The sequence below is a fragment of the Euprymna scolopes genome, chromosome 27, assembly GCF_053919585.1.
Source record: "Euprymna scolopes isolate OS-2025 chromosome 27, ASM5391958v1, whole genome shotgun sequence".
Lineage (NCBI taxonomy): Eukaryota > Metazoa > Mollusca > Cephalopoda > Sepiida > Sepiolidae > Euprymna > Euprymna scolopes.
Window position 1 is genome coordinate 39,365,037 of NC_136508.1, and position 23,539 is coordinate 39,388,575.

A 23,539-nucleotide genomic window follows, 5' to 3' on the forward strand; every position below is an offset into this window, starting at 1 on the left:
AAATCCAATATGGCGACATAAGTTATCCACATGCTTTGAATTCCATTTAGGAGGAAGGGGAGGATGATATAATAATTACTACAAAAGTGTGTGTTTTTAAAAAATATTTTTACAGGCTTTACATATCTCCATTTCTTTTTATCTTTTTCTTCTCCAGATTATTTTTCATTCCAAATAATAAACTTCCTAACAGTTTTTTTTAAGAAACAACCATTTGTCTCTGAGGAGTTGTTTAGTAGTCTTTCTCTAATTTGTTTATTGCGGACTATTATCCTCATCTTTTCTTAGCTGTTGTTTCACGACGTTTCAGCCAACTATTCCTCTGGCCTTTGTCAAGTGGAAAAGATGAGGATACGAGCCCGCAATAAATAAATTAATAAATAATACTCATCTCAATAATGAATTCCAACTAAATAATATATATAGTCTTTGGCTATTCAACAAAATACGTGTAAAGCGTACTAGACGAAAAATTCAACGTTTGCAAAAAAAAAAAAAAATTCCATTTTTTAGTTTTTGGAATGGTAACTAAATCCATTATTTGAAACACTTGATAATAATTTAAGATAAAATAATTATATATATATATATATATATATATATATATATAAAGTATTTCTGATTGCCTCCATATTACATTAGTCTCCTGCTTTCCATGACCTCATATTATCCTGATTGGAGAGCTGGAGTTGATTCTCAACCTTATCCAAGACTAACGAAGAGAAAGAGGCGTCTTACTTTTTTTTTTTTTTTTTTTACTTTGCCAATAATGCTGTTGCACCACACCACTCTATACAGCGCTTGCTGTTTTCAAATAGTTGCCCATCTGGTACTGGCCACGTTTATCGTTGCTTAACTTGTGTTATCTTGCTGGAACCAATGTGTGAAGTTATGCCGTATATATTTTGAAATTTTAAGAACATTATAAATGCATAGGTTTCCTAACTTTATTCATTATTTATTAAATCAATAGGAGTCGAATTCGACGTATCCGATTCCATTGCACGCGTCAGTATCCTTTGAAAGCATTACATTGTTTTAGTTTTGTAAATGTACTTTTCATTTGTGGCAACAGTACTCTTTAAATAATTTAAGATAAAATAATATATATATATATATATATATATATATATATATAAGATAATTGATAGTTAAAATTAAAAATCTGTTTCATAAGGAAGAACAAACAAAATCAATTGTACGATCGTTTCGCAAATGATGTTTTTATTGTGATAGACAGTGAGTTTTGGACAATAATTTTATGATATAGTTTTTTTGAAACAAAGTCTCCTCATCAGCAAAAATATTGGGTGTTTTTTTTTTTAAGACACCAACAACAGATTTTTAACTTTAATTATAAATTATCAATCATCTTACTCCATATTAAAATAGCTCTAGGATATATATGTCTATCAAGTTTATTATATATCTACATTACAACGCGCACTGTTTTCTTTTATTTTAATTGTATTAATGAATTTAACAATACATTAAAATATACTCTGCTCTTTAGACTCTTGTTCCAACCCCCTAAATATATAAACAAAAAAACAAAACAAATTAATATGAACAATGATAACGATGACAATGATAAAAAAAAAAAAAAAATTGAACCAACAAAGAGAGGTGAAAGTGAGGAGGGTAAAAGAATTCAAAGACGGAGAGATGTACCTCACTTTCTGCATCCGATGACCGCTCGCTGTGGTCGTAGCCCTCATCGCTGACCGGTACAGAACAGAATTGTGACAGTTCTTGGATTTTGCGTTCCACGTGAATCAGTCGTGCTTTTTCCTGGAAGAGATGCAGCTGCGTTATTTACCAATGCCGACAACAAGAATTTGGCGGCTGTGTGGATCGACTTTCACATGCCCCCTTTTTTCAAGTGGTCAGTCATGGGAGGAAGAAGAAAACGATATCAACAACAAAAGAATACCACCACCGAAGACACAGCAACAACCAAATATTATTCAAAGGGGAATTTTGGGATAGAATGTTTTAATGCAAGTACATGTTTTAAACCAGAGATCGGGAGTCTGGAGACAGCAGAATAAAGTTAGAATAGGAAGATTGACTATTTTTATTTTACCCATTTCTGATGTAAGGCGCCGAGAGCCAACAACTTTTGCAGGAGATGGTAGCATATGAAAGTGACTCTGGAGACAGAGTTTGGACTTTTTTTATGTCAGAATTAAAATTACCAACAAATTAGTTTATCAACTCATATAGTTTCTTTATATATATATATTAGTAAGTTATAAAATATATATGGTGATTAAGCTACACAGAATATTCCGCATTTCATCCACGCTAGTATTTATCAGGCTCACAAAGGCATAAGCCTGATGAATCCTAGTGTGGATGAAACGCGGAATATTCTGTGTAGCTTAATCACCATATATATTTTATAACTTACAACCTACGTATTGAGCACTGTTAAAGTTTACACCTAAATTTAAACTTTTGTATATTAATTTATGTGATCAAATGAAGTAGTTTTATATATATATATATATAGTTATAAATAAATGGAAATAAAAAAGCTAAATTATGAGTTAATCAACGTTTCATCTACATTTAAAAGACTACTTCAGGATGATGTGCATTACTTAGAAATACCTGGTAAACCCTTTACTGCTCGATTTTTTTATGCAATAAATACACTTTGGAATCATGAAACACGCACGTGACGGAAGTTAGCGCGCAACTGACGCACGAACGTGAACAAATTCACTTGTTGAATCATGCATAGACCTGTACTTTGTTTTGTTAAAAAGGCGATTTAAAGTACAATTTAGACGTAAAGGGTTAAAGTCAAAATAGTATCGCCTTGGTTCTGTCATAATAAAATTCGAAATAACCGACAAACAAGTGAAAGGAAATGTTAAGTTTGAAGCAGCTTTGCCTTTGGTCTGTCACGGGTAAATTTGAAGTGGCACTGTCTTTGGTCTGTCCTGATTAAATTTGAAGCAGTGTTGCCTTTGCCTCTGTCACGGTTAAATTTGAAGTGGTATTGCCTTTGGTCTGACATGGTTACATTTGAAATAGCATTGCCTTTGGTCTGTCATGGTTGAATTTGAAGTAGCATTGCTTTTAGTCTGTCATGGTTAAATTTGAAGTGCCATTGCCTTTGGTCTGTCACGGGTAAAATTTGAAATAACATTACCTTTGATCTGTCACACATTTGTAATAGCATTTTTATCACTGATCATACAGACTGCATAAATGCACCCTAAGATGATCCAAATATATAAAAAATAAACATGGATGAGGAAATGGCCTTGAAATCACGTTTTAAGGAAAGAGTTTATCTTGAAACTGGTTTTAACATTGAGAAGGAAATTTTACCCTGAAATAAAAACAGAAAATTTAAAAAGGAGTAAGAAAAAAGGAACCCTTCCTAATTTGATAGACCATGCAAACAGGACGAAGAAAAAGGAAACATTTTAAGGCCCATGTAGCATGCAAAAATAGCAGTGGTAGTAGTAGTAGTTGTTGTTTGTGTTTAATAGTAGTAGTATTAGACAAGAAAACATCAAATGCTATCAACATAGCCACAGACCGGATATAAAAATTACAGTAAATATTTAGTTTGTATTATTAAGATTACTTTCAATTGGAAAAAAAAAGACATTTTTAAACACACCAAATAAACATTTTTAAATATAAAAAAATATTTTTGAATATATAAAAAAAACATTTTTAAATTATATATAAAAAAAAAATAAAATCATAATAGTGGGTTTGATGCTACTATATGTCAAGATCTGAGACAACAATTTAGCCTGAATTAATACTTACCTCTGAGAGAACTGGCCCACCTGAAAACGAAAACAGGACCCTAATAACCTGAATTAAGGGGGGGGGGGATACAATTCTATCTCTTGGTTATTCTCGTAGGATAAATAAAGTAACCATTGAAGTTAAAATAATCTATATATAGGATTTATACCCCTCCATGGGCTTAGTACCAGTTATTCTTCTAAGGAAAAAAAAAATTTTTTTTTTTTTTTTTTTTTTGCAATACGACCTATCTACCCTCTTTAGGCAATCTATGAAACACTATACCTATCATAAACCTTTCATTGTGAGTGATTCATTGCAAACAAATTGCTATGAAAATAACCATTTCGGTATTCATTATATCATTAGCGCCCTCCCCTCCCAAATCTACTTAAATATTTTCCTAGGGCAAAACAAGTCACTAGACAGATTTTATATATATATATATATATATATATATATATATGTCCAAAAAATGGGGTGATTATTTAAATCTAAGGGAGACTACTTTCCGATCTCACAGTGGGAGATAAGTCATACTGAATTTAATTATTGTTGAAATCAACAAAAATTGACACACACACACACACACACACATATATATATAGTCTGTTTATTATTGGTTTCATATATACATACATGTTTCAGTAGAATCCCAATGCAAAGAGACCACTTCATCAGACCAAAAAAGGAGCAATATCAAAACAGTGGGAGATAAGTCATCCTGGACCAATCATATCTAGTTACATCACCCCGAGGGAAGGCTCCATTTCCCCCATGTGCACCTGCAATTCTGCAAGTGTTCTTAGGCCCCAAAAAGGTCACTCCCGTGACCCCGGAGTCGTGGGCATTGTACTCAAACTATAAACATCCTTAGACTCGAATCCTGAGTTATTCCATGTTTGGATTAAAATTTACAAAAAAAACAAAAACAAAACATAATATTGTAAACGATTTTCATAACAAAAATCACAATCCAATCTTTCTCTCAGCAAGGTCTATTGCTGTCGCCCGGCACACAAACAGCAATTAAGGAATAAAGGGAATCATATCTGCCTGGCTTCTCCAGCATTTCAGGAGTCTTGACCTCCCCCCATAGGGAGCCCAATCGCCCCCTGGGACGGTCACGTCACAATAGCAGCGGGAAGGCATTGATATTATCTTAACTTGGCAGTTGTTTATTGGCCTAAGTTTTCGCTTTGATTTGAAGTAATATTATACCATCATTGCTGTTACTTTCCTATCTTTGGTTTTTATGGTTATTCTTTCTTTTCTGATGCTGACTTCATTATACATCTATTTTATTGATATGTGCTATTTATTTACTTATTTTATTCCTTGTTTTTTTTATCCGTTCATTTGTTTCTCATTTTCCAATTATTTATTTATAGGATATATTTCCATATGGTCAAATTACCAGCCAGTGAACAGATATACAAACTAGATAGATGGGGAAGTAACGGCTATGAGGGTATAATATTAATTCAAATCAAAGCAAAAACTTAGGCCAATAAACAACCGCCAAGTTAAGATAATACTAATACAGATTGACTACATGGAATCATACTTCCCCCTCTTCCTTCATCCCTTCACCCCTACTCCCTTCCTTAACCACATTTTCCTCCAAAACCTCTACTGCTCACATTCACAAAGTATACAACCCACTTTCCTCAAGAGTGTAAGCCACACCTGAGTATCTTATAAAAAACAAATGTAATCTTGACTTGTTTTAATATCGCTCCTTTTTTGGTCTGATGAAGTTGTCTCTTCAAATTGGGATTCCACTGAAACATGTATGCACATATGTAACCAATAATGTTTGTATAATAAACAGACTATATCCCAGTTCTATCCTCTATTGAGCACTTTTTAAAAATCAGGTGGACTTCATTGGATTTAAATCTAGGAAACTAATCTATACAACTATTTATATATATATAAATATATATATATATATATAGTCTAAGTTAATATGTATCTGTAGGATAAAAATCCAGAGGACATCTACCGAGTTTATGTAATCGTGCTCAATAATTAATAGAGCTACTTATATAAATATTTATTCATTTACACATGTACAAGCTTTGCTACATTAGCATGCCAATGTTTCAATCTGTAATTATTAGTAACTAAGATCTCATCAGGTGAAAAACTTTTTCAGTTAGGTGTTCATATTGAAAAACCTAAATGAAAAGACAAACTTTTCACCTGATGAGATCTTAGTTACTGATAACTACAGACCGAAACATTGTCATGCCAGTTTAGCGAAGCCTGTACATGTGTTGTGTATGTAGGTATCTCGTCTCATTTAAGTTATCTCCCTTTGTTTAGAAAAATGTAAACTAATTATTTTTCATGCACTTGTGAGCTTATGATTTTCTGTCAATTGATTATATATATGTGATAATAAGTATCTAATAACCTGTTAATGAACTAGGGTACTGCATGTGATCTACTCATTACTATGGCAGACTAAGTTCCATTCGAGTTAAATGTATTGCTATTGCATTCATTCATATATACTGCTATCAGTGGGATAGGTATGAACCCCAAAATTCTATACAGCACTTAATGCCAATTTAATATTGTGTTTCAACACAAAATAATCTGCTGCAAGTTGATATACTATAAAACAGACACACCAATCACCGTCTCTTTCTCGCATTTCCACAACTTGGAAAGTTTTGCATTTCAACTAAAAGCTGTAGTAATCTTTATTATTATTATTTATTATTAATACTATATAATTAATATTTCTATTTTTATGATTACGTCCGTGTTAATTAGTAATAGTGCAGTTATGGTAAATATATGTCTGATGATGTATAAATTTGCAACCATAATAAAAATGTGTAAAATGTTGAGGTTCTCACTGAGTCTCTTTTTGTGATGTTCGTGAAAGCCACTGATGAGGAGAAAAATTGGAATGCGCATATTCAAAGCCTATCTTGATGAAAGATGCTGTTGAAAAACATCATCTGGCAACAGTTCTGACTAGAATACCAGTGTGTGTGTGTATGCTCTTTATTTGGAATATGATTTAAAAATAATTTAAATTATATATATATATATATATATATATATATATATATATATATATATATACACACACACACACACACAATATTTTGGGGTGGTTGCCAAAAGAGCACTTTTAGCTAGTTGGCGCAATTACCCCGGACTTGAGACAATTACCCCAAAGTACGATATATAAAATCCAATATGGCAACATAAGTTACCTACATGCTTTGAATTCAATTACATTGGGGGGGGGGTCGCCTATAAACACCACAAATAAGTGTTTTTTTTTGTTTTTTTTTTGTAATTTATGGTTTTGCAAACTTTACATATCTCCATTTCTTTCTGTTTTTTTTTAAATAGTAATTATACTTGAATATAATAAATTTGACGAAATTTAAAAATGAACGGTTATTTCCCTTATTTTTCAATATTGATATGCACATATCTGTTGAGGCCCCTGGCCTTTTCGAGAAGTATGGTGTATTTCAAGATGATTGCTGTTATCTGTCGACATGGTTGTACGTTACACACTTTTATTTTGATAAACTGATGAGTGTGATGTTTTAATTCACAAACACTCATGTATATGACCTGACTACCCTATTATTCTTTTTCTTTATTTACAAAGCAAAACTTAAAAAAAAAAAAAAAAAAATGAAGACAAGAAATTTATCAATGCATGCATATCAACGCCTTTTGATTATTTAATGCTGGAAACAAAATGCTGATTGTAAATGGGATTTCGGAGTTCATACCTTTCCTTAACAATATCAGACAAAACTTATTTGAAAAAGAAAAGCCTGAACGACACAAAAGGTTATGTTGACACGAGGAATAGCTGGAGAAAGTAATAAAAAAGGGGGGGGGAGTACTTTATGCAGAAAATACAGACACAGGTATTAAAAATACGAGTTAATGAATACGTCTTGATTGAACCATTCCATTGCTTCTTCGTTGTTTCATTTTAGAATTTGGGATTTGAGGTCTCAATTTTTGACTTGCCATTACTACAATAAATTCTTTCCAAAAAAGTCTGCAACTCTGTTTCCAATTTAAGAAATTTAATAAACAATAATGAATCGTGTTCATACAATCTAATAGTAAACCATAAAAAACTCCTCCCCCTCCTAATTTTCTTATTTTGCTCTAGTTGGGAATGGGGCATCCTGTCAGATGCTAGACATTCACTCGCTATCTCATACATTTCAACCAAGAGATCTTTTTAAGATTCTAACAGTCTCTTTAAATGCGATTGTTTGGATCTCTCTTGCATTTAACTTATACAGTATTTTGCATATTTTTTTATTTTTAACTCCTTTTCCTAAACTTACCATGTCAAAGAGAGATTCGAGCGCCATTTTAAATTTTCCAATACATTGGTAAACACTATGTTTTTCGAGCTGAATAAATATGTTGCATTAAATAAAAACACTAAAAACATATCCAGTTAGGTAGAAAAGTAACCTATCTTGCCTTTGATAACATTTATTTGTTATATATTTGTTTTTGACAACTTTTTTCGAGTCTATGTGTACAGTAATACAAACCCATTATATATATATATATATATATATATATATATATATATATATAGAGAGAGAGAGAGAGAGAGAGAGAGAGAAACAGTATTTTTTCTCTTAAGCATATTTCATTAGATAAAATAGACGCTTTTTGACTATTAATTTTATTTTTGATTCTTTCCAACTTCTGAATAGCTGTCTTCACTTCTAGCAGGAACTGACTGATGTAATCGCCATATTTGTCGTAAGTCTGAGTACTTTCCAATCCTTCTGGATTCATCGTCAGGGATAAATTACTCTAACTGGTTTTGAATAATATATATTTTTTTATACTACACATATATTTTTTTCATTGGTCAATTATTTTAATAACTTAGCAATTCAATTGACACACTGGTTCCTATCACATCACCAAAATTAAGCAACGTTGAGCTTAGTAAGTACTAAACTGGATGAGCATTTGGGAATTTCAGGTGTTATATGTGCTCTCTTTGTATCGTTTCCAGTCAGTCTTGGGCCTCTCGTTGCCACTGGACCCAAACAGTGCTGATTCAGGGAAGTGTGATTAGAGATAGCGCAATCCTTGCCTCACAATTACGTGTACCCTTACAGAGACATCCATTGTCTCTTGAGACTGAACGGAAGCATCGAGATATATTTCTCTTGTTCACTTCAAACAAGGCATATTGTCACTTAGATGTAAGGGGATACTATTTACTCCCGGGGCAACTATAACTAGATTAAGCGAGGACAGGTGGTAGCTACTTTGGAGGTTGCATTAGAAAGGGTATCCAGCTTTAAAACCCTGCTTTATTTTTCAGTCTGACTGTTCTGGGCAAGTTTTTGTTTGTCATGATACAAGGAATAGTCTTCCTTACAACTGATTTCTTTTTCTTTTTTTTTTTTAATGTAAAAATGCTATGAATCATAAAAGTATGAGATTAAATCATGCTTATCTATAGATTTATCACATTGGATTTTCAAAGTCAGGCCCAAACAACAATTGAGCTGACAAACCTAAATTAGTGACTATGCCAAGTGAAGATTGCTGATTGTGGCTGGTAAATAATTTTTAGGTTGTATATATTTTTTTTTATTCTTGTTCATCCCAGATATTGCCACTTGGAGTAAGGAAGTTACAGATGAACTATGTAAGGAGTTGAGCAAGATATTCCGTTCATATTGCATTTAAATTAATTTCTACATGTCAGTACAGTCACAGAAGCAGGAAAGTGGGAAGGAATTCCAAAATCTAGCAGTTCAAGGGGGGGGGAACAAACTTTTAGAGTATCTAAAGTAAAGGGAAGGGATTTTGCACAATGACAATCCCCCCTCCCCCGCCCCCCACTCAGACTCTGGGTGTGGCAGCATAACTAGGCGCCGGCTCACAAGTCCAAAGATACCCAGGACTGGCTTCAGAAGGAGTGCTACGACTTTATACCTTTTTCTCACTGCCTCCCCGACCGGAACACGCTGGACTACTTCGCTTGGTCATATGTCGAGAACATCACCAACATGACCTCCGACAACATCAAAGCCAGCCTGATCACCGCCATCTGCTGAGTATTCACCGAGCCCCCACCCCCACCCCCGGCGCTTGTGAAAAAGGCATGTTCCCAGTTCCGGACACATATCGAAACGATGATTGAGGCTGAAGACGGCTACATTGAATAGATGTAAGCTTTATTACATAATCGAGTTACCTGAATTGATTTTTTCAATAAAAGTTTTAAAATAAAGCTGTAGTGTTGTTTTCTTGATGGCAACACTGTTTATGATTTCACTCTGTGTTTAAACGTACACACCATTTTGAGAAGTGTGTGAAACTGTTTTTAGAACCAAGGTTGTCTTCAAGTAAGACTTTTGGTAATGGCAGCTCAAAAAAAGAGTGTGTTTAACATCCTAATTCTTAGCAATGAAATAATGAAATAATTCAGAAGTCAAAAAGAAAGGTTATATCAACGTAAAAAAAAAATAAAGGCAGTTAAGAAAAGCCAATATATTTTTCAGTTTGTAAGAATTGATAAAAAAAGAAACCTCGATGAAGATTGAGGCTAAAAAAAAAAGAAGAAAAAAAGACAATTTCTAATTTTTTTTTTTCTTCTTGTTTTAAAAAGGAAGCAGACAACAAAAAGACACAAATGAAACACAAAAAGAGCAAAACATGAAACCTAGGATCATTCACTGAAATCGAGACAAAACATTAAAAAGAAAAATCAAGTCCACAGTTTCTAGGCTATGGGGTGAGTAAGTACAAACAGCAGAGGGTCAAAAGTCAGTAAGAATGAGATCACAGGTTCGTGCTTAACACACGGCAGGTCAATCTTACCTGCTGGGGAAGATGGCGACGCCGAGCCTTGGGGCGACGAAAAGTAATCTGTAGAGGGTGACAAACTATTTAAAATTGGAGAAAGTGCAGCTATGTTTTTGAGATGAGGATCGATTATTTGTATTATTTGGACTACTGTTCTCATCCTGAATACTATTTTCACAACGTTTCAGTCGATGTAACCTCTATCCTTATCCAGGTGTGTCTTGTCAAACTTGGGAATATTTCGACTGAACTCAGGAATCTGCACAGAATTTTAAACATAGTCTTTTATTTAATCCATGGGGGTGGCATGTTCTCGTTCAGACAGCCATAATCATGGGTAGAAGTCGCAAATAATTTGCAACTGTATTTTGAGTATCATCCACACTGAGGATTGAAGTTCCAACCTCCAGAAGAAGGTAAATTACATTTGAATTCTACAAGTAGTCTATCCTCAGTGTAGGCGAATCTCAAAATACAATGGCGAATTGCTTAAGACTGGATTAAATAAAGGGATCTATCTGAAATTCCATGCAGATTTCTAAGTTTGGCAAGATACAGCCGAAGAAGGTCGGAGGTTACATTGAGCGAACTGTTGTGAAAATAACACTCAAGATGAGAACAATAGTCCAAAAAATCAATCCTCATCTCAACAATTCACAAAGTCAGTGCAGCTAGTTGAACTAAGACATCTAAAAAATATCGACTACATCAGAAAGCAATGAAAGTTCTTTAGAAAAACGAGCAAAGATGTATTTGCTCAAACCACCAATGATTTCTTGGCTAACTGCTTCCTTTTGAATCATTCACCAATCAAATATTTTTTTTTACCAATCAGCAGTCAATGATGTTTTAACTTTTCTAACCAATCAGTGATGTCTTAGTGTCTTTTGCTTTTAGCAATCAGTAGCCAATTATATTTTCGTTTTCTGATGTTAAAATTTCAACATCCAATCATACCTTACATTTTCTGACCAACCAGAAATTCATAGGAGACCATTGAACATTGATTTGTAAAAAAAAAAAAAAAAAAAAAAAAGCAGAATACAAAAAACACAGAAAAAAAGGACAAAAATACAGGGCATTAAACGAATTCTACAAATCAAAATTCATCAAAATAAAGAGATACAAAAAATAAAGGTGTAAAAAAAGAATACTATAACTGAAGAAAGCAAAACATTGAACGAGACGAGATTTTTACACAAAAAAAAAAAAATGAAAATAAATATTTGCGTTCTAATGAAGAAGCACGCTATTAAAGAGTTAGATGTTTAAAATCAACAGAATTTTAAACATATCGACTATTCTAGCAAAAGAAAAAAAAGTACACCTTAAACGTAACTGTTTCTCTCAATCAGTGAGTAGCTTACAATGTTAAAAGTAAATTATGTTAGAATTAAAAAAAAAATGTACTCGTCCAGAATTATTCTTATGAAAAAACAAAAATAAAAAAAAATCTGTATAATGTACCCATAACGGAAAGAAAATATCGTACTCCAAAAATCATAAATTGACAAGTAGCATTTTTTTTTATAAAGAAAATCATTTTTAAATGAATTTGAGTTTGTCCAATACCCCCCTCCATGTTAAGAATGGCTTCCTAAAATCTTAAGTTTTATTTTGAATTATCTCCCTTGTTCCTTCATACTGTTTTCAAGATGACATTACGAAATTATCATTCGCAGTTTCGCCTGAAATTCGATTTTCTTATTTAAACATTAAACTATTTGACCAATTTTCATGTTTTTTGGTATATGGTACTTTCTTTCCGTCATGAGTACATACAGGATGGAGAGGTTGCAAGGAAGAGAAAAGGGCATCCCCCACTAAGCCAATTTTGTACTCTGTCAACGCAGGATAGGCTGTTTTTAGCAGCTCCTACCCAGATGTGGCAGCAGTATTCCATCCTTGGACATACTTGGCTTTTATATCTACTTTATCTGTTCTTTTTTTTTTTTTTTTTGGACTATATCCTATTTAAAATGGTCAATCTCACATTGTTGTTTTTTTCTCGTATGGCACAAGGCTGCTGAACCCGAGTGCTCTTCTTAGTACAAGTATTACCTAATATACACAGCTAATCTTCCTGTTCAACAGAATGATTTTATGACCTTTTGATTAATTCTAATTTAAAGCGTCTACCAATCCAACGCATATTACAGGGTTACTTATACTTCTGTGGTGGGTTGAACCGACTCCTCGTGAATTTGCTACGTCACAACTCTCAAGCCAGTCCATCCAAATCTATCCACTGTTGACTCAACTGAAGAGCCAGTGCTCAAAACAACGAGATATTATAAAAAGGCTGACTGGGAAGCTATCAGAGATCTTATCAGAGACGCCCCATGGGGAAATATTTTTTCTCTTCCTGCTGAACAGTGTGCAACTGAGACCACTGAATGGTTCAAAACTGCAATCGAAGCGCATGTTCCCATGCGGAAATTTTATAGCAAGCCCCACTCTCCCCAATGGTTTACTTCGACTTGCGCAACTGCCATTGCTCAAAGGCAGCATGCATTCCGAAGGTTTAACCGACATAAGTCCAGTTCAAACAGACAAAAGTACATAGAAGCTAGAAGTAACGTTAAGAAAGAAATAGCGACAGCTAAGAGGGAATTTACGGAAACCACTAAAAAACGCATCGAAGCACAAAAATTAGGAACTCGTGACTTCTGGAAAATCTACAACAGTGTAGTAAATAATGGGCAATCAACGATTCCCCCACTAACCAACAATCACGAGGTTCTTTGCTCAGCAACCGAGAAGGCTAACATGCTTGCCAGTCGGTTTGCCTCCAACTCTACACTGGACCCTTTAAACCACCCCCTACCTGACTTTCCTATGCGGACAGACGCCAAGCTAGACGATCTGGTAATCACCCCTGCTCAGGTGCATGCTATCATAAAAAACCTTGACACTTCCAAAGCATGTGGACCCGACCTCATCCCAGCTGTGCTATTAAAAAAGTGCTCAGCCGAAGTAGCTCCAGTTCTCTCCAAACTCTACAACAAATGCCTTAATGAATCTTGCTTTCCGAGCTGCTGGAAAACTGCTTCTGTGGTACCAGTATTCAAGAATTCTGGCGAAAGAACTGACCCATTAAATTATCGCCCTATTAGCCTCCTCCCACTTTTTGCCAAAATATTTGAGACCTTAATTAACCATGCTCTAGTCCAGCACCTTACAGATGCTAAACTTCTGACCGACCATCAATATGGATTTAGACAAGCCCGTTCCACGGCAGACATCCTCACTGTAATCTCTGAACGCATATACCATTCACTGGACAAAGCGGGAGAGGGCAGAGCGGTAGCTCTAGATATATCTAAGGCTTTTGACAGGGTATGGCATGAGGGTCTCCTCAGAAAGATTAGATCTTACGGTATCACTGGTAGAATACTTAACATAATTAAATCCTTCTTAGATAAGAGAAAAATCCAGGTTGTCCTCGACGGTCGTACGTCTAAACAATATAATATAAATGCCGGAGTGCCCCAGGGATCTATCCTTGGTCCTCTGCTGTTCCTGATATTCATAAATGACCTCCCCGATAAAATTGCCTCTGAGATGGGTATATATGCTGATGACACCACACTCTATAGCAGGCACGACAGGAAAACAAATGAACATATATCTAAAGTAATGGCAGAAACACTAGAGGATGACCTCAAATCAGTAGTGGAATGGGGACAAAAATGGATGGTAACGTTCAATGCCACCAAGACAAAACTGGTTTCATTCAATAATTACAGGAAACCTTCTCTACCACCTATAGCAATGGCCAACAACTCTTTAGCTGAGAGTACGTCTTTCAAGCTCCTTGGCCTAACGTTCACAGGAAACATGAGCTGGAACAATTACATCGAGGGCATTGCCAGGGCCGTTGCGAGGAAGGTGGGCTCTCTCTACCGTGCTAGAAAACCTCTAACACCCGAAAGTATCCTGTACCTCTATAAGGCCACTATTCGCCCATGTATGGAGTATTGCTGTCATATTTGGGCCGGTGCATCGGCTACTAGTCTCTCTCTCCTTGACAGGGTTCAAAAGAGAGTCGCAAATCTGATAGGCCCTAAACTGGCATCAAAACTTCAGCCTCTGTCCCATCGTCGAAACGTTGCATCCCTCTGCCTGTTCTACAAGTATTATAATGGTGAATGCTCTGAAGAACTGCAAGCACTTGTGCCCCCACGACGTGAACACCCTCGACAGACCCGACAAGCTGCAAAATCCCACCCCCACACTGTAGAGATTCCTAGATGTAAAAGATCCTTCTACTCCAGTAGTTTCTTCCCCAGAACTGCTAGACTTTGGAATTCCATTCCAGGTCACTGCTTCCCCAACTGTACTGACATGCATAAGTTCAAGTGCAACGTGAACCAACATCTCGCTGCCCTAATCCCTACATAGTGCCCCAGTAGATGTTTCCCCTGATAGTAGCCCCCTACACCAAAGTGGCAATGTGCCTTGTTTGGGGTGAAAAAAAAAAAAAAAAAAAACTCTTTTAGCTATTCACGATTCCATCATCGCACACCGAAGACAAAATCCAATCTTGCTTTCAAGTCGATTTTGAACATTGCGAGCTACGGCCTCATTTGACTCATAAAAGGCCAATTTTTAAAGGTCAAGCTTTTAAAAGGGTCAATCTCACGTTGTTTTCTTTTTTCCTATGCTAGTACAGCACAAGATTGTTGACTGTACTTCTTACTACATGTATTATATAACACCTACACAGTTGAACTTCCTGTTCAAGAGACAAGATTTCATGACCTTTTTGACTAATTACAATTTAAAGCGTATATGAATCTAACACATAATGACATCTAAAAATGTTTGAACTGTCTTAATTAAATCCCAAAATAATGAGATCAATCCATATTTTGCGATGATCAAATTCAAAGAACGGATTAATGATCTTCAGACGGAAATAATGAACAAAGTTTCACTGACGATTGTGGAGAGTCGATGCAGATTATTTTGTGTTGCTGTAATGCAGAGCCATTAATACAGATTCTAAAACAAAAACTATGATTGCAAACAAAATCTTTAAAAACATTTTTTTAATGGTAAAAATCTAGCCTAAGTCCTATGCTGATTTGAAAAAAAAAAAAAAACAACCTTAAAAAAATCTAGCCTAAGTCCTATGCTGATTTGAAAAAAAAAAAAAAAACCTTAAATTGTAGGTGGTAAAAAAAAAAACCCTACTTTTTATTTTATTTTTTTTTAACATGTAAACAAGCTTAAAACATTGGTAAAAAAAAACAAAACAAAAAACAATATTTTTTACTTTAGAGTGTGGGGGAAAACACTGACATAATTAAACAGTAACCCTTAAAATGCTATCTGACTAGGAAGTGGGTGATCATTTTATATTAAATATGCTCTACTAATGTGCAGAACACTGTTGAAGTAAATGCTGAAATATATAAAAAAAAAATAATAATACAGGGCCTAATGAAAGACGATCACATTGATATTTTTTTTTTTTCAAGCGTCTTTAAGAATTGTTTGAACTTTAATATTTTTCCTTGGCTTTAAGGTTAATGGTTTTAATTTTTGATTTTTGAGGGGGTTAATTTGATTAATGACAAAAATTCAGAGGAAAACTTTTGTAAACATATCGAGACAGCACATTTTTTTTTTTAATATTTGATCAGGGTTTACTTCTAATAAAAAGTAACTTTATGTTAAAGTCTCTGACAAATCACTATACAGAGAGACCAAAGACACCTGAGGATTATGTCTCAAAGACATCCAAAAGAAAAATGTACATTTTGAAACCGGTTGAAACAATTGTATGAATAAAGTTATTTTTAAAAAGTAAACTGAACATTTATTAAATTATTTTACATTTTGGGCTCTGGTAAAATAACCACTATTGAGCTAATAACCCACTTTTTGTGTTAATTTAAATAATCTAAATTAATAAATGGAAAAGTTGGATTAATTTCTTGCACTAACAGTAAAGACAAAATGCTGTATTTCAAAAACAAATCCAACTTTCTGCAATAGAGGCACTTTTCCAATAACAAATAATTAATGAAATGTCGTTTTTCAAAACTAGTATGCAAATTAGTTAAGTTTCAAACTGATATCACATATACATAAAAATGTATGTATGAATTTATTGATTTATCGAAAACTGTTTCACATTATTGTTTTATTTCCTGGACAAATATTTAGCATCTGTGTTCAAATATTTATTTCTTAGAAAACCTGACTTGATTTTCAGCAAGATGCGATCTATTTTTATACTGCAAGTGAAAAGGCAAATTGATTTCTTTCTTTCCTTTCTTTAAGGTTACATTCAAAAGATATATATATATATATATATATATATATATATATATATATATATATATTTTAAAAGCGAAGTGGGGCATTTTTTTTTTTAAACTTTATAAAAAAAGATCGACTATAATGTAAAAAGAAACAGGATCGACTAAAAGTAAGAAAAATAAATTGAAAAGGAAGAAGATCGACTAAAAGGGGGAAAAAGAGAAAAGAAAAGGGGGAACGGTGAAGAAACTTGAAGTACTTTTCGCCGACTGTCTTCAGAAGTAAATGTCGGAATGAAGTAATGTTGGCATGAAGTAATTTCTATGAGGGGGAAAATAAAAAAAATGCCCCACTTCGCTTTTAAACTATTACAATTCTGTTGTACTTCGAATTTAATATGTATATAAAAAAAACATAAATGTAAAAAATAAATAAGTAAGAATAAAAAAAAATATCGCTCTATAATAAACCAATGAAGTTTAAGAGAAAATATTTTTCTGCTAATCTTAGAGCTTAACCACAGCAAACTTAAAATGGAACTGTCATGATGTAACAGTGCAGACGCACACATGCAAATGCATGCGAAATGACGTCATCAGTAAAGAAAAAAGACTATAAAAAGGAGAAACCACATTAGAGAGAGAGGACGATTACATTAGAGGCATGGATGACGTTCAAGATAACATTTGAGATGTAGGTGACGTCACAGCCATAACAAGCCGCACGTGTGTGGTTCCCCTCTGGTGCTGCATGTGAGATAATGCCACAAAAAACAGTGAAGAAATGATGAATGTGAGAAGTGTGTAGGGGCCAACGTTACCTTCACATTTTCGCCAAGTTTCAGAAAAATCTAATGGATGGGGCTAAAGTGTCATTTTTTGCAATTTGGAGGCATTTATGACCCCTTTGGAGCTCCTGGGAATGCCGAATCCCAGTGAAAATGGACAAACAGTGCAGTTTCATGCCTTAAGACATGTATATTTGAATTCAGTACTATAGAAAACCACTGTATAGACATACATATCAAGTTCTTGAGCAATATGAAAAAAAGAGCTCTCAAAAGACGTTTTTTTTAGCCCTAAGTACCAGAGGGATGCGAACCAGAATTTTGCCAGGGTCACCCATACTAAATTTATACTAAGAACAATGGCCTCCACATTTTGCCCAAGCTTCAAGAAAATCTCATGGATGGATCAAACGTTATGGGGCAAAAAGTGTCATTTTTTGGGCTATTTTGAGGCATTTTTTACCTCTTTTAAGCACCTGGGGACGCCGAATCCCAGTGTAAATTTATAACGGTGGCGTTTCAGGCCTTAACACATATATATTTGAGTTGAACACAGTAAAAAAAACTACTCTTTAGTCAAACATATCAAGTTTTTGTTGAGAAATATGAAAAACGAGCCACAAAAAGGAGCGTTTTTAGCATTGAAAGTCCCCAGGGACGTGAACCAGAATTTTGCCAGGGTTACGCATACTGGATTTATAATAAGAACAATGGGCTTCACATTTTGGCCAAGTTTCAGAAAAATCTAATGGATGGAGCAAAAGTTATGGGGCAAAACGTGTCATTTTGGGACATTTTTGACCTCTTATTTTTGCAAAATATTTTTTTTTTACTGTGCACATCTATTTAATGAAATACAATCTGTGGCAAAAAAACTAATGGACGATTATCTGGCAATCGTCCGGACTAACGGACGCAACTGGAAACATAGGTCCCTCTTCGATAAATCGGGGGACTAACAAAAAGTCACGCGTGGCGGAATAATGAAGAAATAATTGTTGTTACAACGGGAAAAAAGCGAGTTGAAGTTATTTCCTATTTTTTGCCTACTTTGCAACGGAGGCTACGATGAGTTGGGTGACGTTACAATGGTATCTTCTTTCAGAGATCAAATTTTAAGAACTTTTGAACAGTATAAACCATAAGCATAACTGATATATAAATTGCATTTTTCTAACTGTCGTTTTCTCAAAATTGACAAGAAATAACTTTTGTTCATGATGAATCTCAACGCATAAGTAACTGAAACCATGGATATGAGAAATGAGGCAGTTGGGTTACTCTCTAAATATGATTGTCATAAAACAGTGTTTTTCTCAAAAGAAAACTCCTAAAGTTCAAATCAGAAGAGTAAAACAGCTGATTGAATAAAAATAGAACTGAATGAAGAATCATTAGAGATCAATTGATATACAATATTAATTTTGTTACATAAGAAAAAAAAAAAAAAAACAAAGATTTTAAAATGAAACAAAATTTAACTAAAATTAAAAAAAAAACAAAAAAAAAACTGACCTTTCGGAACTCTTCTACTAATTTTTGTCGGTTTCTCTCCAGAGTTTCAACATTGACTTTCACTTCCTGAAGCATTTCTCGTTGTTTGTCGATTTGATGAAGTCGGGTCTGCAAAAGGGAACCAAATTCATCACAAAAATGGAATCGCAAACAGTTCTCTTAAAGGTGGCTATATCGACAGTTCTCTAAAATCAACCACCGAAACAATCATCTAAGATTGAAATGCTTTGAAGTTGGCTCTAGACAAAAACAGTTCTCCAAAGTTCATTTTGATAAACCATGATTCGGTTCAACTGTAGCATAGGGACATACAGAATATTTCCTCTATTTTTTATTTTGACAAAAGTTTAGATAAAATTAATTGTCCGTTTTAAATTGTATTTCTTGCCCTGAAATAAAACTCTAATTTACTTTTAAAGTCCTAAAACTCAAACTTTTTGAGTTTTAATCGCTGGCAGCCATGTTTTGAATTTTATTTTTTCTTACAAAATATTTTTACTTTTAAAACCTATTATAAACAAAACAAAACAAATTCTGAACAGGAAAAATTAATTTTCATTTTTTTTCACTGGAGTTTTAATTGTAAATATTTATAAAGTATTTAAAAAAAAAAAAATTGCTGTAACATGCATAAAAAAAGCAAAATATAATTTTATTTCAGAATAATAAATACAACTTAAGACAATCAATTCAGAATATTTGTACCCTTGTGAAAGACGAGAGCTGTGGATCTCAAAAGGTTGGTTAGTGTTCGGTTTTTATTGCCCCCCCCCCTACCCGCTAAATTCTGCGGATCCACTGCCACTATTTTGTCTTCCAATATTCCAAGGATTCGATGCCGGATTAAGTTCTTATAAATTCACTGGTTCAATCACATTGTGCGTCCCAACCCAAGAGAGTTCATCCAGGAAGCAATAACTTCAGAATCACTCAAAGGTTGGTGAAGACACCTGGGAGGCCAGCTAAAGAGGTGGTCGCACTTTATCAAAACTGTTGTTAGACCTAGCTTTAGTCTACAGTTATGGGGCAAAAAACGTGTCATTTTGGGCCATTTGGGGGTATTTTCTACCTCTTTTGAGTCCCTAGGGGCGCAATAAAAACTTTCGCAAAAAAATTTTTTTTACTGTGCACATATTTGGTCTGGCAGCTGAAGAAAACCTGGAAGTATACCAGCAAGAAAACCAAAAATAATGAAGATGAGAACATATAATACCTAATCTTAGAAATCTTCCTATCTACTTGCCACTCTACAGGAACAGAATTAGTCACAGTTTTTAATATGGGGAAAATTTAGCTTCCCAGAAAAGAACACTCTAGATTGGAATGAAAATAAAAATTAGTTCAGTCCAAGAGAAATCCTTCATTGATCAAGGACAGAAAAGATAAAGTGTAGTATCAGAACATATACTACCTATTGCTCCTAACCAAAAGGACAAAGGGTGCCCCCCACAGAAATATCATCAGACACAATTCAGAATAAAATTCACCTGAACATAAATTACAGGTAAAAGGTTTAATTATTTGCATTATTCAGATAAATGTTCTCATCTCGGGTGTTATTCTCACAACATTTCAATTTATCAACTGTATATCGTCAGACTCTCGAATCTGTACAGAATTTTGAACCCTTTATTTAATCCATAAGGAGTATTTTGCTCTTGTTCTGTCAGCCATATATATATAGAAATGTGAAGTAATTTATAATTGTATTTTCAGTATCATCCATATTGAGGATTGAACTTCATCTTCCAAAACACAAATTATCAATGCTTATCTAAAAAAATTCCAAAACAGGTAAACGCGTTTGACTCACCTGTCTTGATCTGTATTTGTCAAGCAAAGCATTTTGACTTAGAAGAATGTTTTCTCGAATCGTTGCCTTGTCCTGGTCATATTTTGATTCAGACTAACAATAAAAAAAAAAATAATTAGTAAATACAATAAAAATAATTAGTAAATATATTTGTCCAGCTTTAATATCAAAATAAGTGTGGTAATATTTAGATGTAGGCCTGTAAAAATAATGTTAAAAACAGTATTTTTGTCAACCATACGGTTAGAATAGTGGACAATTCCACATACGGTTAGAGTAGTGGAAAGTTCTATTAGAAGTTAAAAGAATATTGCATCATAAACCAGAAGTCAGTAGCCAGATAAGATGATATAGATCTTCCTCTTCTTTCAAATTTGCAAGTAAGAGCAGCCATGTTTTGGGAGAGATGCTCTCATTCCCGTATGAGAGATAGCATATATATAGATATATACCTATATATCTAGAAAAGTGAACGTGTCTGTGTGTATGTCTGTCTGTCTGCGTACATTTTCCTACGCAATAACTCTGTCAATTTTAAGTCTACAGACTCGAAATTTGATATACAGAGTACTGAGATTTGGGAAAATCTTTGTGATCGGTTTTTGGCCAGAAATTTGGTTGTTAAGGGGTCAAAGTTCAACGATTTGACCTTTGAGAACTCTACCAAACTCCTCTGACAATTTTGGGTCTAAACACTTGAAATTTTAGATATAGGTTCCTTGGACATGGATCTAACTTAATAACTTGATTTAAGCTCAAAACAATAACTTTTAAGGGGTGATAATAGGGGTCAAAGTTTTTAAAAATTGACCGTTTTTTTTTTTTTTTTTTGCTCAACATACACCTCCAAGCACCTGGGCAACGCCGGGCTGAAATGCTAGTATATATATATATATATATATATATATATATATATATAAGGCAAAAGAGGCGCGCACATTTTTGTATGTCCAGCAAAGGCTTTTTTTTTGGGGGGGGGGGTATTCCAGGGGGTTACTATTTTTTAGAACTTTTCATATACTCCCTAGATATTAATATCTACAATTTGCGAAGGGACGTCATGTCTAGATTTATTTTGATCGACTTTCATAAAATTTGTGCTATTCCATTGTGTCGCTTGTTTGTTCGGCTTTTTAGTATAAATAGTGAAACTGATGGAGCGTAGTTAATTCCTCGGCTTCTCTGCCGGGGACGTCCAGAAAGCAAATCAGCTTTAATCAATGCGGTGAAAACAGTTATATCAGACAATTGCTATTCATTTGGACCCCCCCCTTTTTATGGGGAGCTGGTTTTCTCTCAACAACTTGGAGAAACGAAAGAAAACCAAAAAAACTGCCTCGCAACAAAAGTTAAGTGCGGGATTTCATTTCCCTATGGCGTGATGTTTGATCTCATTAAATTTACGCACCTGTCACATAACTTTTTAATCATTTAATTTCATCCACTCTCATTCCACTGCCTTCAAGCTTTTTTTCTACCTTTGCCTCAAGGATTCAGGTTCGAGCCTACCTGCCTACCAAAACTTTTTTTTTCTTTTACACCTACACTCATGCAACACCAGGCACCTCCGCTAGTATATATATATATATATATATATATATATATATATATATATATATATATTTATTTATTTCATTATCGCTAAAAAAAAATCAACAATAAATCAACGTAACTTTAAAAGCAATAAAAAATAGCAAATAATATCATCAGGGGCCTGTAGCGAAACGGTATACACACCTGATATAGCCATGCTACACTTATGAGCTGTAGAGCAGAGAAACACCTGTATGTAGAGTTCTGTTTTAAAAAGTAAAACAAAAATAAATAAGATATATATATATGCTAATGGAGTCGGAGATGGCTTTGTGGCCAGGTTCAAATCTCCCGACTGGTTATAATCGTGACACCCTGCACTGATAATCCCAAAAGGATGAAACACTAGTGTCTATAGGGATTTAAAAATTATCATCATAATAATTATAATTATATATATGGCATACGGAAAATAAAAATAAACCCCAAAATAATGTTCAACTCCAAATAATTTTATACTGTCGTTATTTAAATACCTGCTATTAAATAATAAGTGTGGCAATATGTAGATGCGCACCTATAAAAATAATGTTCAAAACAATATTATAAGGCTAGAGTAGTGAAAAATACCATTAGAAGTTAATGTTAGGGATAAGTGTCAGGTTGCATTGTTGTTTTGTTTTTATGGCACATCAACCCATTTTTGGGTTATTTAATGCTGAAACCAATCATTTTAGTAAAAGGTTTTATGCTTCAAGTGCTTTATACAAAGTAGCCCACTTAAAAAAAAAAAGCCGAGAAATATAGTATAGAGGAGGAACATTCTGTTATTATTTAAATTGCATGTAGCATTGTTTAACTAACATGTAGCATTGTTTAACTAGCATGTAGCATTGTTTAACTAGCATGTAGCATTGTTTAACTAGCATGTAGCATTGTTTAACTAGCATGTAGCATTGTTTAACTAGCATGTAGCATTGTTT

The 23,539-nt window shown here is 34.0% G+C and overlaps 1 protein-coding gene across 18 annotated transcripts in view; it reads right to left on the minus strand.

Annotated features, from left to right (window-relative positions):
* LOC145248835 (pleckstrin homology-like domain family B member 2) overlaps window positions 1–23,539 on the minus strand; it is an 839,292-nt gene that overhangs the window by 101,293 nt on the left and 714,460 nt on the right. For 11 of the 18 annotated variants that reach the window (XM_080110540.1, XM_080110537.1, XM_080110535.1 and 8 more), the window contains 4 exons: window positions 21,024–21,116; window positions 19,211–19,318; window positions 10,651–10,698; window positions 1,672–1,791 (listed from right to left, as the gene is read on the minus strand). In XM_080110540.1, coding sequence (XP_079966666.1) covers window positions 1,672–1,791; window positions 10,651–10,698; window positions 19,211–19,318; window positions 21,024–21,116 — 369 coding nt within the window. The remainder of the gene's footprint in view (window positions 1–1,671; window positions 1,792–10,650; window positions 10,699–19,210; window positions 19,319–21,023; window positions 21,117–23,539) is intronic. The other 7 variants (XM_080110546.1, XM_080110544.1, XM_080110541.1 and 4 more) reach the window with 3 other exon arrangements.